This window comes from Acanthaster planci, linkage group LG12 (assembly GCF_054643075.1).
Source record: "Acanthaster planci isolate LZ-2023a linkage group LG12, COTS_SCS, whole genome shotgun sequence".
NCBI classification, from domain to species: Eukaryota; Metazoa; Echinodermata; class Asteroidea; order Valvatida; family Acanthasteridae; genus Acanthaster; species Acanthaster planci.
The window spans coordinates 10,361,064-10,374,630 of record NC_141788.1 but is presented as its reverse complement, the minus strand read 5'-3'; the positions used below and the strand labels follow the sequence as shown (position 1 = coordinate 10,374,630).

At 42.3% G+C, this 13,567-nt stretch overlaps 1 protein-coding gene and 1 non-coding gene across 2 annotated transcripts in view; one reads left to right on the top strand and one right to left on the bottom strand.

Annotated features, from left to right (window-relative positions):
• LOC110989633 (phospholipid-transporting ATPase ABCA1-like) overlaps positions 1 to 13,567 on the top strand; it is a 62,294-nt gene that overhangs the window by 32,100 nt on the left and 16,627 nt on the right. The window contains exons 25-36 of the mRNA XM_022254165.2: positions 207 to 344; positions 630 to 949; positions 1,261 to 1,333; positions 1,665 to 1,882; positions 2,669 to 2,912; positions 3,557 to 3,844; positions 6,281 to 6,450; positions 7,186 to 7,421; positions 8,951 to 9,205; positions 9,987 to 10,143; positions 10,876 to 10,959; positions 12,950 to 13,116. Of these exons, the coding sequence (XP_022109857.2) occupies positions 207 to 344; positions 630 to 949; positions 1,261 to 1,333; positions 1,665 to 1,882; positions 2,669 to 2,912; positions 3,557 to 3,844; positions 6,281 to 6,450; positions 7,186 to 7,421; positions 8,951 to 9,205; positions 9,987 to 10,143; positions 10,876 to 10,959; positions 12,950 to 13,116 (2,350 nt within the window). The remainder of the gene's footprint in view (positions 1 to 206; positions 345 to 629; positions 950 to 1,260; positions 1,334 to 1,664; positions 1,883 to 2,668; positions 2,913 to 3,556; positions 3,845 to 6,280; positions 6,451 to 7,185; positions 7,422 to 8,950; positions 9,206 to 9,986; positions 10,144 to 10,875; positions 10,960 to 12,949; positions 13,117 to 13,567) is intronic.
• Trnat-agu (transfer RNA threonine (anticodon AGU)) lies at positions 7,949 to 8,024 on the bottom strand. Its single transcript has one exon. It is a non-coding gene; the product is annotated as a tRNA-Thr (tRNA).

Sequence of the window (13,567 nt, the reverse complement as noted above, 5' to 3'; positions counted from 1 at the left end):
GAGCTTTTGAAACATTGTGTTTTTTTTACTTTAAAAATATTTCTAATGTATCTTACCTCTCTCTGTGTCTTAATGGAGGAAGTCTTTCCCCCCTCCCTTATTTAAGGTTCTCTGCTAGTTTCTGTGCTGGCATTTAATATAATGTTCAAAATCCATTCTGATGCACAGCTTCATTTTTGTTTTGTAACGGAACTTCTTTTTTTCAGGTGGAATGAAACGCAAGCTGTCCATTGCCATAGCCTTTGTGGCTGGGTCCAAGATGGTCATTTTGGATGAGCCGACGGCAGGAGTGGATCCCTATGCGAGGAGGGAGATCTGGGAGCTACTTGGCAAATACAAGGAAGGTCAGTTCCATACCTGTGCCTTAGCTTTCTGCTGTAGATTGTTTAGATTGTTAGCGTCGCATTACCAGACCAAAAGGTTTGAACAGAGGTGTGAGTGAAGTACATGAAAAGTCAGACATTTGGAACAAGTGGGAGCACAGTAGGAGCAAATATATACTTGTTCCAATGTTGTGGAGACTGGAAATAGTATAGGGAGCAAATTTATTTTGATGGAATTCAGACCGTGCATTAGGATGCTTAGGGAGTTGTAGCTCAGACATTGTTTTGTCATACTGTACGGCACAGGCCGCACTATCATCATGTCCACCCACCACATGGATGAGGCAGACGTCCTAGGTGATCGCATCGCCATCATCTCCGCCGGCCAGCTGAGATGCTCCGGGTCCTCCTTGTTCCTCAAGGGCCGCTTCGGCAATGGCTACTACCTGGTCCTCAACAAGCGCATACCGGGCAGCGACATCCCGCTCTCTGCCCAGCCCATTGGCGACCTGGCCTACAACACTGCCCTGAGCAAGGGTCCGGATGTCGTCACAGAGGCGATAATGAATCGCCAGGAGGAAGACAAGAAGAGGGGGATGGACTTGGATGTTGTTGAGCCAACTGAGGTAGGCTTTAATGCATTGACTAACAATTACCCTGTCCAACCCAGAGTTGGTGGATCTCCTAACTTACCGATATTTTTGAGATAAGATGTGCTTTTAAATAGTTTTACAAATACTAGCATATTGAAATGGAACTATGTCTAATTTTTTCCACGGATGAACATATTTCTAGCCATGCTTACTTTGAAACTTTGATTCAATCTGAGCTGCCCAATTTCCCCAGGCTGTGTATCAGAATTTTTATCTTCATGTGGATATCTGCATAATTAATTTTAAGCAGGTTTTTTATGACTAATCTAACGTTTGATGAACAGATGAAAGTTGCCCTTGAGCTGGAGGAGAATGATCTGCAGCCCAAGAAAGCAAAGCCACCTATTGACATACCAGGTAACAGGCTAAAGAGTGAAGTTGATCTTCACAGTACATTCACATGGAGTATAAGCAACCAGATGGAATATTTAGGGTGGCTAAAATATTGCATCTTTATTCTGTGCTGCTTTGATGCTCATGTTCCTACATATTTCAATGATTTAGAATGCTGTCAGCTAAAATGTGGAGTGGGGGTTGAAAAAAAAACACAACAGAGCAGTCAAAATGTCACCTAGACTGGCCCCTGTGACATCTCGTATGGTACCTCATACGGAGAATAACTGATAAGATCAATGTGAACGTTTTAAGTGAAAAACATGAAGTCTTCCAATTGTTGTTGGCCCACCAGATGGAGGCTCTTGTCAGGAGTCGGTTGTGACCCGCTTCATCCAGAGCTACCTCCCCTCAGCAACACTGTGTGAGAACCTCGGCACGGAGCTGAGCTACATACTGCCCTCATCAGCCACAGAGGTAGGCTGTCTGGAGTTCCTCTTCAAAGAGCTGGAGATGTTCAAGGATCAGCTCTACATCACCAATTTTGGCATCTCGGACACCTCCTTGGAAGAGGTAGGTTTCCTTTTCAATGAAGCGCTAGACAGGTATCTTTTTTTGCCTTCAGTGAACCATAAACTGTTGCATATTTAAACTTTCTCACAGCTGAGGGTTTCCCCTTCTCCAGTTTTGTTAACTCATACATATTCATGATCAGGAGCTGAATTCTCACTGGTCCATGCATCAACACTTGCCAGTCACTATTTTTGCTGTTTATACCAGGCACACATGCGAGGAGCCACGCACAAGTTGAATATGCTGGTGTACTGAACAGTTCAGTGGTACTGTGGCATGGGCTGTTGAGAACTAAAACCATGCGCAAACACTTTTCCATTTGCAGTTGGGAAAAAGGTTTTTTGCTATTTACCCTTCATTCAAAATTTGGACTTTTGCAAGAGGAATGTATCAAACATTTATGCAAGATGTCTGCCGAAAAGTTATGGAGGCTCACTGTGAGGGAAACTGCATCACACTGGTAAAGTGTACAGTTACGTGTAGGTACATAAATGCAGACTAAGATGTGGGTAATTCCAGAAATTAGGGGTCCAAAAGTGTGACATTTTTGTGTCCTTGTTACATCTGTCTTTTGTTTGACAGATTTTATTTCAAACTGTTACTATTTGTTTGGCAGGTAATTTGCATTAATTCATCAGTCTTGGAAATTAGAAAATGTGTTCTGAACTTACAAAATCATACGTCAGATGTGACAGGGACACGAAAACAAATAGACCCCTAATTTCTGGAATTACCCATTTTACTTGTGGAGCCTCCCTGATCAACACAGTGTGCCATCCGTTGTAGGTCTTCCTGTCTGTCACCGATGACATAGGAGTCTTTAACCAAGGTGAAACCACCCAGGGGACAGACGACGGTGCCCTGCCACGTCCCTTTATGGGGCGGGGCAGTCTGAAGAGGCGGAGTTACCAACTCCCGGCCCAGAGCACCAGCATCAAGGAACGGCGCAGACGCAGTGTCAAAGTGCGACGCAACCAGGGAGTCCAGCCCACTGAATCTGCCAATGGGGAGGCTGTCCTCGGTGACGATGGTAAGATTGGATGGAGATAAAAATAATAACAAAAATTGTAAAATTTTTATTGCAACTTTTACATGAAGAATGATTGAATTGTCAAACAAACCATATAGGAAAACTGACTAGGTGCTTTAAAAGTTATGAAGATGAGCAAAGAAATTGATTGGAGCTGGATTTGAACCCACGACCTCTGGAACACCAGTCTGGTGCTCTACCAACTGAGCTATCCAGCCCTATTTGGCGTTTCTTCCCATTTGTTCTTACCACTGTTCAGGGGTCATTAGTCAGAAGCCATAAAACCCGAAACAGAACACAGCCAGGTATCACACCCTAAATACATAATACAACCTGGGAAATTGCAGTACGGGGGATACGTCTGTCCAGCTAGCAGGGACTAATTATTGTGTAAGCCTACCACCCTGCTGACATAAGTAAGGTCCCCATCTTGATTGGGGACAACTGTCTCTAAAACCTATGTTGGCAAAATTGTATTTAGCTAACTGGCACTTCAGCCCCAGAGAAAGAATAAGCACGATAAGGGTCTTTACACACAAAAAGGGTACAAATTGGTGACACGGAATTAAGAATTAAATCAAGCTGAGCTGTTTGCTTTTGATTCCAGTAATGACCAGGCCGGGTACTTACATTTTTATCCTTAGAAGTGGATGCTAAACACGGGACAGCTCAGGAGCCTGCGGCAGATACCCAGAACTTAGACAGCATTAACCTGGAGGATGCCGCGGAGAGCGACGGTCCTGGCCAAGAGGCTGACAACCAGCCCCATGGCAACCACCGACAGCGTAGCTACAAGTCTAGCCTGAAGCTGAACCGGCAGTCTAGCCGACAGACCAGCCGGCCCAAGATGCACCGGCAGATCAGCCGGCAGCTCAGCCGGCAGCTGATACGGCAGGCCAGCCGAGAGGCCGTGGAGATCCAGCAGAAGAACAGTAAGTCACGTCCATGTGGCATGTCACATTATCCATCCATTATTTGTGTCCATCTACCCAGAGTGGCAGCATGAGAGGATGGATGTTTTTATACAGCAACAATAGCGCAAGAGGTCACTTGGTATAGAAATAGCTTAATTGTGCACTTGGCACTGGTTACGCTGAGCATGCACAAGCGAATAATCTTTGCTTTTGAGCTGAGTGTGAGCACAAGTCCAGCTGAAAACTTTCCACTAGCTTGTCTCTTCTCATCTAGTGAGAGTGTACTTCAACTCAGGGTTGATACACCATTATTTTCCATGTCCTGCATGAATGCACATCCAGTAACATTCAACGTGCTCCTACCACTCGTAACTGGTTTGTCAATAACAACCAAAGGCTGCAGTGGTTTTCTCCATCCAAACGTTGCATAAATCTCGCATACCATCAGCCCTGATTGAGACAACTTAGTGCTTTCATTGGTACCCATTTCTAAGCCACCTTCATATAGACATATGACATATAGACATATGGGTGCGTGTGTTCTGTGCCTGAAATGTCGTCATCAAGCTGTATAACTCAGTAGGGTTTTAGGAATGTTCACAGATGCCATGAACAGGGATAGTAATGATGTGCTGCCTTGAGCACCAGCAAAGGATATGTCTGCTGTGTAAATGCCCCTTAATGCTATTCCACTGCCGAGATTCATTGAAGCTGAATTCCATGCCATACAAGTAACCTGTATATGCCAAAAAACAACTATGGTCATGACTCCAAAAAGTCTGCTTCATTGCCATTTTCCAAGTTGCCTCCTCCATTCTAGGCTGTGCTGCTCCTCTATTCCCACACCATCATTTAGCATCACTTCAGCCCTTAAGAAACAGTCAAATAGAAAGAGTATCGTATTGAGACACTATCAGTAGAATAGATAATGTCTGTAGAGCTGTCAAGGAGTAAAGTTACTTTGAATCGCTCCCATCTCTGGTGTTCAAGTAAAAATGGCCTCATGTTACTGTTTTATTCTTTGTTGCTCCCCATTGCCCGTTGCTGATTTGAATCATGCAAAGTTTACATTTGCAGGTCCTCATATCATCAAGGCCTTCATGTACATTTTGAGTCCATGCAGTCATTGCACAGTCTGGCACTCCCATGCAGATTCTTCATAAGGTATCAGTGGTTATTTGTCGCAAGCTGTACATCACCGCTCGAATCTTTTTGAAAGTGCAACAGTTTCTGTTCGTAATGCCTGCATCTCACATTTTCTATTCTTCTCTGGTTCACATTCTTAAATCGCCTTTGCAAAATCCAGACACAAGTCATCAAACCGTGCCAATCATAAGTCATACAGTTACAGATCAGGTCACAGGCTGGTGAACAATAGCAAAGACACAAAGATGGATCCGGGGGAGGGGTGGCAGGAAGTCATTGCACCTTCACTTCCTTTTCATTTCTTTTTAAAACAAAGGTCCCTTTGCTTTAATTGTTCCCAAAGCACATAAATAGCACCAAAATATAGCCTCGACCCTAAGAAAGGCTATAAAATCTTCAGTCTCCCAAAAATACACCCCCCCCAAAAATGGTTCTGAATCCGCCTTGGAAAGACATTTGTTTTTCAGTATTTGTTCCCCATTACTTGTGACCAGACCTGTAAGCTGACTTGTAATGGACATTTACTGTAAACTTGCAAGTTGACCAAACTTCTAGTTAGACCCTTACATCTCTCACTTTGTAGTTGATCAAAGAGTATTTACGGTTCAGAGCTTCATTTGAACATACCACCCCCATCCCTCCAATAATTTGATTACTGCTCTATAGCTGCTGCTGAACTGTCTAGTCATGTCATCAGTCAGCCAATGTGTCATTGTCTGTGTTTATGGTGCACTTGGCAGAATGCCAGATACATGAAACCCATCCACACCATTGAGCAGTTTACCCAGTACCTGTATCTGTTACGCATTGACTAACAAACAGGGCCCAATTTCACGTAGCAGCTGCTTAACAATTAGCTTAAAAGTTAGCAGAAAAATGTGCTAACCTTAAGCATTATTTCATGGCCTTGCTTGAAATGGTTGTGCTTAGGGTCGTGCATGTATAGAGATTTCCATTGTTTTGTCACTACGTAGACAAATATTTCCTCCAAAGTAAGCATGTTTTTTACCGTGCTTACTGCTCACTGTCTCCATGAAATACACAGAACCTCTGTTAAAATCCTGTGCTTAGCAGTGCCGTGAAATTGGGCCCTGGTTGGTTGAGTTTAGAGGACTTAGGCTTGCATTTGGCCTATTTACTTTCATTCAGTTGAAAGTAGAATCTACTTAGACTGATGCTGTGAGATGCTTTTGAAAATGTCTATCCCAGTTCGACAGCCTTTCTATTTCAAAGTCACGAGTTTTGACCTGTGAGTAGATCTGTTCCCAGAGGTACAATCATGTTGACGGTGAGTTCTGCTCTTTACAGTATCAGTGGCTAACGTACGCATGCCAGATGCGGCAACCAATGAGCCGCGTCCCCGAAACCTGACAGGCCGTGAGGTCCAGGGCATCAACCTCATCTGCAGGCAGTTCATGGCGCTCATGATCAAACGATTCCACCACTTCCGGCGCAGCAAGAAAGGGTTCTTTGCTCAGGTGAGCTGTGGCGTTCGTTGTCTCAATCACACGTTCCTTCAGTGGAGAAGTAACTCTCAATATCATCCCACCTTTTAATAGTAAACTCAAGCAGAGGAACTTACAAGGACGGTTTTGATGGCACAGGGTCTGTATATTAGATCGGAGAGGGCTCATTTACACAGCGAGCAGTAAAGGATAATCTGCACGATTAAAAAATCAAATGCCTTATTTCCTGGGGGGCTGTTTGAGTGAAACTTTGTGGTTAGAAACTTGAGCAATATTTCAAATATATAGCACTTTGTGTTCTGGCCAATTGGCAGTCTGGGTAGTTATGACATTGGCTGTCATCACCAAGTCTTGGAATTGAAAAAAAAAAGCAACAATGCAATAAGGAACGTGGCCACAAAATATTGAACAAATCACCATGGAGGGTTAGCATTTTTAAAAGGACTGCAGTTGCGGCATCTTGTCGTAAAAAAAAAAAGTCGGTAGTTTTGGCTGACATCGGGCCTGGGATAAGTTGGTTGTGTAACAATGCCGTCGGCCAGAGCTGTATATAGAGTTGCGCCAACTCCAAACTTTGGAATAAAGTTGGCTGTTCATTATGTGTACAGGAAAGCATGCAGCTATTTTCCATGTGCTCCATTGCATAATCCACCATTTTGGTTCAGGCAGTTAAGACACTCATGTCGCAACTCTCTGTATAAACAGCTCTGCCATTGGCAAGTTGTTAATGTGGTCTGATTTCTGCAGGTCATTCTTCCAGTCGTCTTTGTGTGTCTGGCCATGGTCTTCACCATCATCCAACCAGTCACAACCGAAGCACAGAGGCTTCCCCTGGTACCCTGGCTGACTGGTACCCCAAACTACATCTTCTACAGCAACGATGATCCTGGCAGCGATCTGGCCGTAGGAATGGAAATGACGATAGCCGAGGATGACCCGGGCATTGGCACCAGGTGTATGGCCGACAATCCATTCGTGGAGATGTAAGCAACTTCATTTTATAACTATTTTAAACAGAGTTCAGCCAACTTGAGGCCTTCAAGAGGCCCCTCATCATGGTGGCCTGCAAGCTACAGGAAAAGAACTAGAATGAAAAGACAGAGGAAGGAAAAAGGAAGGCATGTCATGTTCAGTGTAAAAGAGGCTTGTTCACATCAGGCTTGAACTAGGATATGATGTAGACACGGGGAGAACAGGTTGAAGAAAGAGAATTCCTGAGCAGGGTGCCATGTGCAGAAGAGCAGGCTGAGTGATGGAACGTTTGCATCATGTTATTTCTACTATTTTGTTTTGCCTTTTGTTGATTGGTACTGTTTTGTCATCTGTGTTAATGTTACTGACAGTGCAGCGCTCATTACATTATAAAGCGTGCAGGTAATGAAATTTTGTTAGACGCTCTTATTGAGACTTCAAAACTCGTTTTCATTTTCCAAACATACTTTAGTATCCATTTGTGGTTAAAACTGTTTTGAAAAGTAAATGTCATGATTATAAAGATGAACAAAGAAATTGACTGGAGCGGGATTCGAACCCACGACCTCCAGAATACTGAACCGGTGCTCTACCAACTGATGAGCTATCCAGCCCTAAGCTGGTGGCTCTTCCCATTTGTCAATATCTTTGTTCGGGGGTGCTAGTTAGAAGCCATGTAACTTGAAATACTATATAGCCAGGGATCACGCCCAAATTCTACGATTTCTCCTGGGAAGTGGTGAAGAGTCAGTTTCCCCATTAGTTTTGTTTCATGATTTATCTTTAAACATTTGAAATTCTCCTTGCACATGTCATGTCAGTAAGAAAGACTGCTGATTTTACAGATTGTCTGTTCAACTTTTCAAATCTGCTCATACAGAACAGTTTTGAGAAAGATTTGTTCACTGGTTTAATGTGCGCATAAACAATAATAACCGAAGAAAAGGACATTAGGAACAGTTCAAAAAAATCCAAAATGTCAATAGTTTTTGTGCTCAAATAAATGCAACATGGAGGGTTTTCTCCCTGAAATGGCATCACATTTTTGCTCATGGAAGAAAGTACCCCCTTGCGTGGAATCTTTATATTCCAAAGGCAAAACATTGTTAAAAGTCTGCTGTTTAAGTCTGCAAGTTCAGGACTGTTTGTGCACCAGAGATGGAGAACCACCCAGTTGTACGACACAGTTTTCTACAGATGCTGACTTTAGCAACTAAACATGCTGTACTTTTGTTGTGTCACTTAAAAGTATGACAGAAAATCCCTAGAAAATGTTTTATTTTGTGGCAAGATGTTTGCTTATCATGCTGTTTAGCACTAGAAAATGACCTCAAACCATGGTAACAACTTTTAAAAAAACAAATGATACAATTTCTGTGGAAGAAATTGTGAATTTTGCTGGATCATATGATAGCATGTTTTTTTCATTTTGGGTTGTTCAAGTCTTCTGTTAAACCAAAAGGTGTTAAAACAAAAGGTGTAAAGTTTCATGTTTAGAAGCATTGCCAATTAATCTTTTCTTTTCTTTGTTTAATTGAAGGAGATACCTCTGTGAACCAGACAAAGCCACTCGCTGGAACACTGAGGAAATGGACCCTAATACCTACACCAAATACTTGAAGGGTGAACTTAAATGTGAATGCAGCGGCAAAGGCTTTGAGGTATGCGATCCCGGGGCGGAGGGCCCACCCCCTCCCGAGAGGGTGGTCCCAACAACAGACTTTCTCCAGAATCATACTAGCATGGAAATCAGTTGGTATCTGAAGACGACCACGCAGGAGTACGTCTGGAAAAGGTAACAGCTTTGTACCTCTTTTTTCCTTCAGTCCAAAAATCCTTTCAAGTTCATTTTTCACACTGCCTGCGCACTGGAAGAAGTAAAGTTTTTGCCCATACGTAGTTTGGATTAAAAAAAAAAAAAAAGAGTAACCCCCCCACTCTGGCGTAGAACATTGTTACTCAAAATCTTTTTCCAGGACAATTTAAAGTAAGATTTAAAGTTTTGAAATCTCTTTTTTTATTGTCTTTCTGTAGAATAGTTGTTCGGTAGGATTTCAAATGCAAGCTGAAAACTTTCCTTTTAGATCAGCATTTGTAAATGTATAAGTGTGTTCTGATCTTCCTTTTTTAATATATTTCTAGGATCACTATAAGGTAGGTAGAGTGGAAAATTACATAGGTAGAGTTGGAGGTGTCCATTCCGGAAAAGATCAAGACATTACTGATGTCGATGGGGTTTAGGCCTAAGTTATTAGTTACCCTGCTGACGGGACAGACGTATCCCCATACTGCTGTTTGGGCACTGGAATGGTGGCCTAAATTTCTCTCAAAGACTGTTTTCTTTCGTTTCTTTTCTTTTAATTTTTAATTGCATAGCTCTCCTTGGTTTTGCATCAGATTTTTGTTATGCGCCTTTGATCACTTTGGCAGAAAGAGCGCACTATAATTCCAATTTATTACTATTATCTAAACAAAGGAAAATGCATAATGGCAAAGACTTTATCCTTGAATGAAATGTTATCAATTTGGGACATGTGAACCATGAATAGCTTCCTTCATTTTGATCTTACACACAGATTTGGGGGTGTGAGTTTCCTTGAGAAAGATGAAATGGCTCCGCTTACGTTGAATATCAGCGAGGACATCTTGACTGACTGGAGTGGAGAGTGGGAGAACCCCTTTGACCGAGACAGACGATTCGCAGCCCCACAAGCCACGGATGACATACCGGACGTGAGTTGTGTGATGGGATGGAGGGGGTTGGTGAGGAAGGGATGGGTGTGATTTCTGAGTGTACTACCCAATCCCCATGCCAAGGTATAGCTTCCAACTTGGTTTAGAAGTTGATGCAGTACTGAAAGATATCAAGATAAAAAAAAAAAACCTGGATACACGACCAACCTGGGAAGTTCCAACATCTGCACATTGTGGAAATCCCCACCTCAACCTGCCCGATGTTGGTTGTAGCCCTGTTAGCCCCGTCAGGCTGGGGGAAAAAGTTTTAATCAAACTTCTCTTGTCATCATAAAATGGTCAGTCTTTTAATTTAACATGTCCAAGCATCAAAAAATGGTCAGTCTTTTAATTTAACATGTCCAAGCATCAACTCTTCAGCATCTCTTAGACTTGTCCTTAACCATTGAGATGCAGTTCTTAAGGAATTTATTCTTGTTATCATTGTCTATGCCTGGTTGTTAATCAAACAAAAGATTGGAAAGCATATTGTGGCTTTGTGGCTCACAAGCCTGAAGAGACTGGTAGAGAGAAGACTGTGACAGAGGTGGGAGGAAAACCCCAGATGACTATTCCAGGGAAAACGCACAGAATCAGGTAGGAAGTGAAAACTCAGTCCACACGTGGGCCGAGCCGGGACTCGAACCCAGACCCCAGAGGTAGAAGGGAAGAGCCACCATGCCGATCCGACTCTGATGTTTTCTAATATTTGTATGTGCTCTGTTTGGCCAGGATCAGGACATACTTCCGTCAGACGGCACCCTGAAGGAACTCTATGCTGTCCTGCTATCGTTGGCACGCTTCAAGAATGTCAAGGTAACAGTAGACCATTGTCATTTGGCCCACAACTGTAATGGGTAGCCACAGTTTGCAGAAATATCACCTTTTGGTTGGTTTTTGATTTTACCTCAAATTCGTTCTAGTGGACATTTGTCCTTTTAATTTGAAATGGGTTTGTATTGTCATTAAGTATTTAGTAGCACATGCATTATTCTCTGGTGTTATGAAAGCTGTCATTTAACACAGCTGGAGTTTTAACACAATGTGAATTCTTCTCTTATTTTTTAGCGATGGCCAACTACGGTTTTAGGAGCCACTTGTAGGAAAAACATGGCTGTGACAATGAAGAGCAGGCCCTATTAACGAAGTTTGTTCCCTCTGTCCTTGTTTGAAATTGACTGTTCTCATGTTGCCTTCTATCCATATGGGTGGCAAACTGAAAATTGGGAGAAATATCACTCATGGTTATGCGTCAGTTTGCCGCATCACTTTTAAAGAGGGTCATATTTGCACTTAGTACTTGTTTAGTTTAGCCATTCCTATTGATTGACAGCCTGTCACAAAGGCCGGTCTTAAACGGTTGAGAAAACACCGTCTGGCTCTGTACCACCTCATGCTGTGCACATCACGCGCATGCCAATCTCCATATAAGGAGATTGTGTCCTGCTACTCGTGAGAGGAAAATACCATAACATGGCTAGAGGGGTATTTTAATAAAAATGAAGTAAATTTTTTGAACAGAATCATAGGGAAATGTGTAGTTTTAAACTTGTGTTGGTTTTCTGAATTGAAAGGTATTTGTGCATAGGAACAAGTATGTGGCCAGTGAATGGACGCTGATAACTAGTTGCTCACCCATTCTCCTAGGCCAGTCTTAAATAAGGGAATAAATATGTGCTTGGCCAGTCTTAACGTGCATTTAAGACCAGCCCAGAATGGATGCGACTAATGCCCGAGCCGCATTATCAACGTTCAGTCTCCTGAGCCAGTCTTAAAAGTTAATTTAAGACCAGCCAAGCACATATTTATTCCTATTCATAAATACCTTGTAGTCAGAGAGTCAAAAGAAGCCAATATGATCCAACTAATCAAATGACCACATGAAAGCACATGTTCAAGGTAAACGTACCTCATCACCTCCACCCAAGAACTCTAAGATAAACGTGGTCATAATGGTGAGAACACCCTGTCCAGTTTATGGAATGTACCTTGTGCAAATTGTCCAATTGGTGTGCACGTGGCGAGCTGTGAGCACACAGATTCTTGACCAATCAGAATCGATTAAACTGTCTTGTATCCAGGTGCCAGTGCGCAGTGGGCATTATCACTTATCAGCAGGCATTATCAAATATTAATACATGGTCAAGTTGCACTTGGTTGAACAGGGAGACTGTCTGAGATATTTATGAACGAATGTTTAATACTAATGTTTAAAAGGAATATTTATTCCCTCTGTGGCTTATTATTAAGCTTTTGTACTGATCGCCCATCGGCGGCATCATTTTTCCAGCCGCTTATGGGTAAAAATTTGACTCAAATGGAAAAACAATAGACCCCATAGGAGTGTGTGCAACTGGAGCGGATTCCAAGCCTTGATAGCCCATGAGTTGATGTCAGCTTTCACCAAATCACCAATCTTTATAGATGTAATGTGCTGGGAACCTTGTCTTTCACTCTACCATGTTTGTCACAGCCACTGGCAGCACATTTTCCCAGATGTGGCATTTTTAAAAAAATTTTCTACATGGAAACATCAGACTAAAGAACACTGCTCAAGCTGAAACCTTCTATTGATTATTATGAGTTTGATCTTTAAAGAAAATTCAAATTGTAAACCTAATCCCAAACCTGTTTTAACGCCTGTCAATGATGGATCTCCAGGTGATCACCTTCAGCATTATCATTGCATGGCCCATATCCAGTGTAACTTACCAGTTAAGCAACTACAGTAACTGCTCTGTCACACTTTTTTTCACTCAATAGTAATAAAATTTCTTTTAAAAATGAGGCTTTCAATCATTCACAGGTCTGGTGGGACAACACAGGTTTCCATGCCCTCCCAGCCTTCATCAATGTGGCTAACAACATGCTGTTTCGTGGCAACTTTGAGGAATCCCTGCGAGAGAAGTATGGAATCACGGCATACAACCACCCCATCAATATGACCCAGGACCAAATTGAGGAGCAAGTCTTGTAAGTTGGCAAATGAAGCCGTGATATCTACCCAACCCCTGTATCAGTTTCAGCTAGTGCAGTAAATCCATCAGAGTTTTCATTGAAGACTGAATTTGAATGAAAATCTAGATAAATATCCTCGTGTGGATTCAGATATTTTACCTTTAAAATAATATCCTGATTGGAACATTTCGTTGCTCTTTTTACAAAGTAACTAAAACCTCAAAATCTTGCCAAACGGACAATCTGACATAAATGCATTTGAAATAGCAGTCTTTTCATTACACATTTTAGATTACTTTTTCAATCAATTTGGCCAAGTGGTTAGTTTGTAGTTCCTTATCGTAGGGTTGGGGGTTCAAATCTTAATAGGTGGTTATACATTGCCCCCTTGGGCAACTCACTTTATTCCTACATGCCTCTCTCCACCTAGGAGTTAATGGATACCTTTTTTAGGGCAGATTTAGCC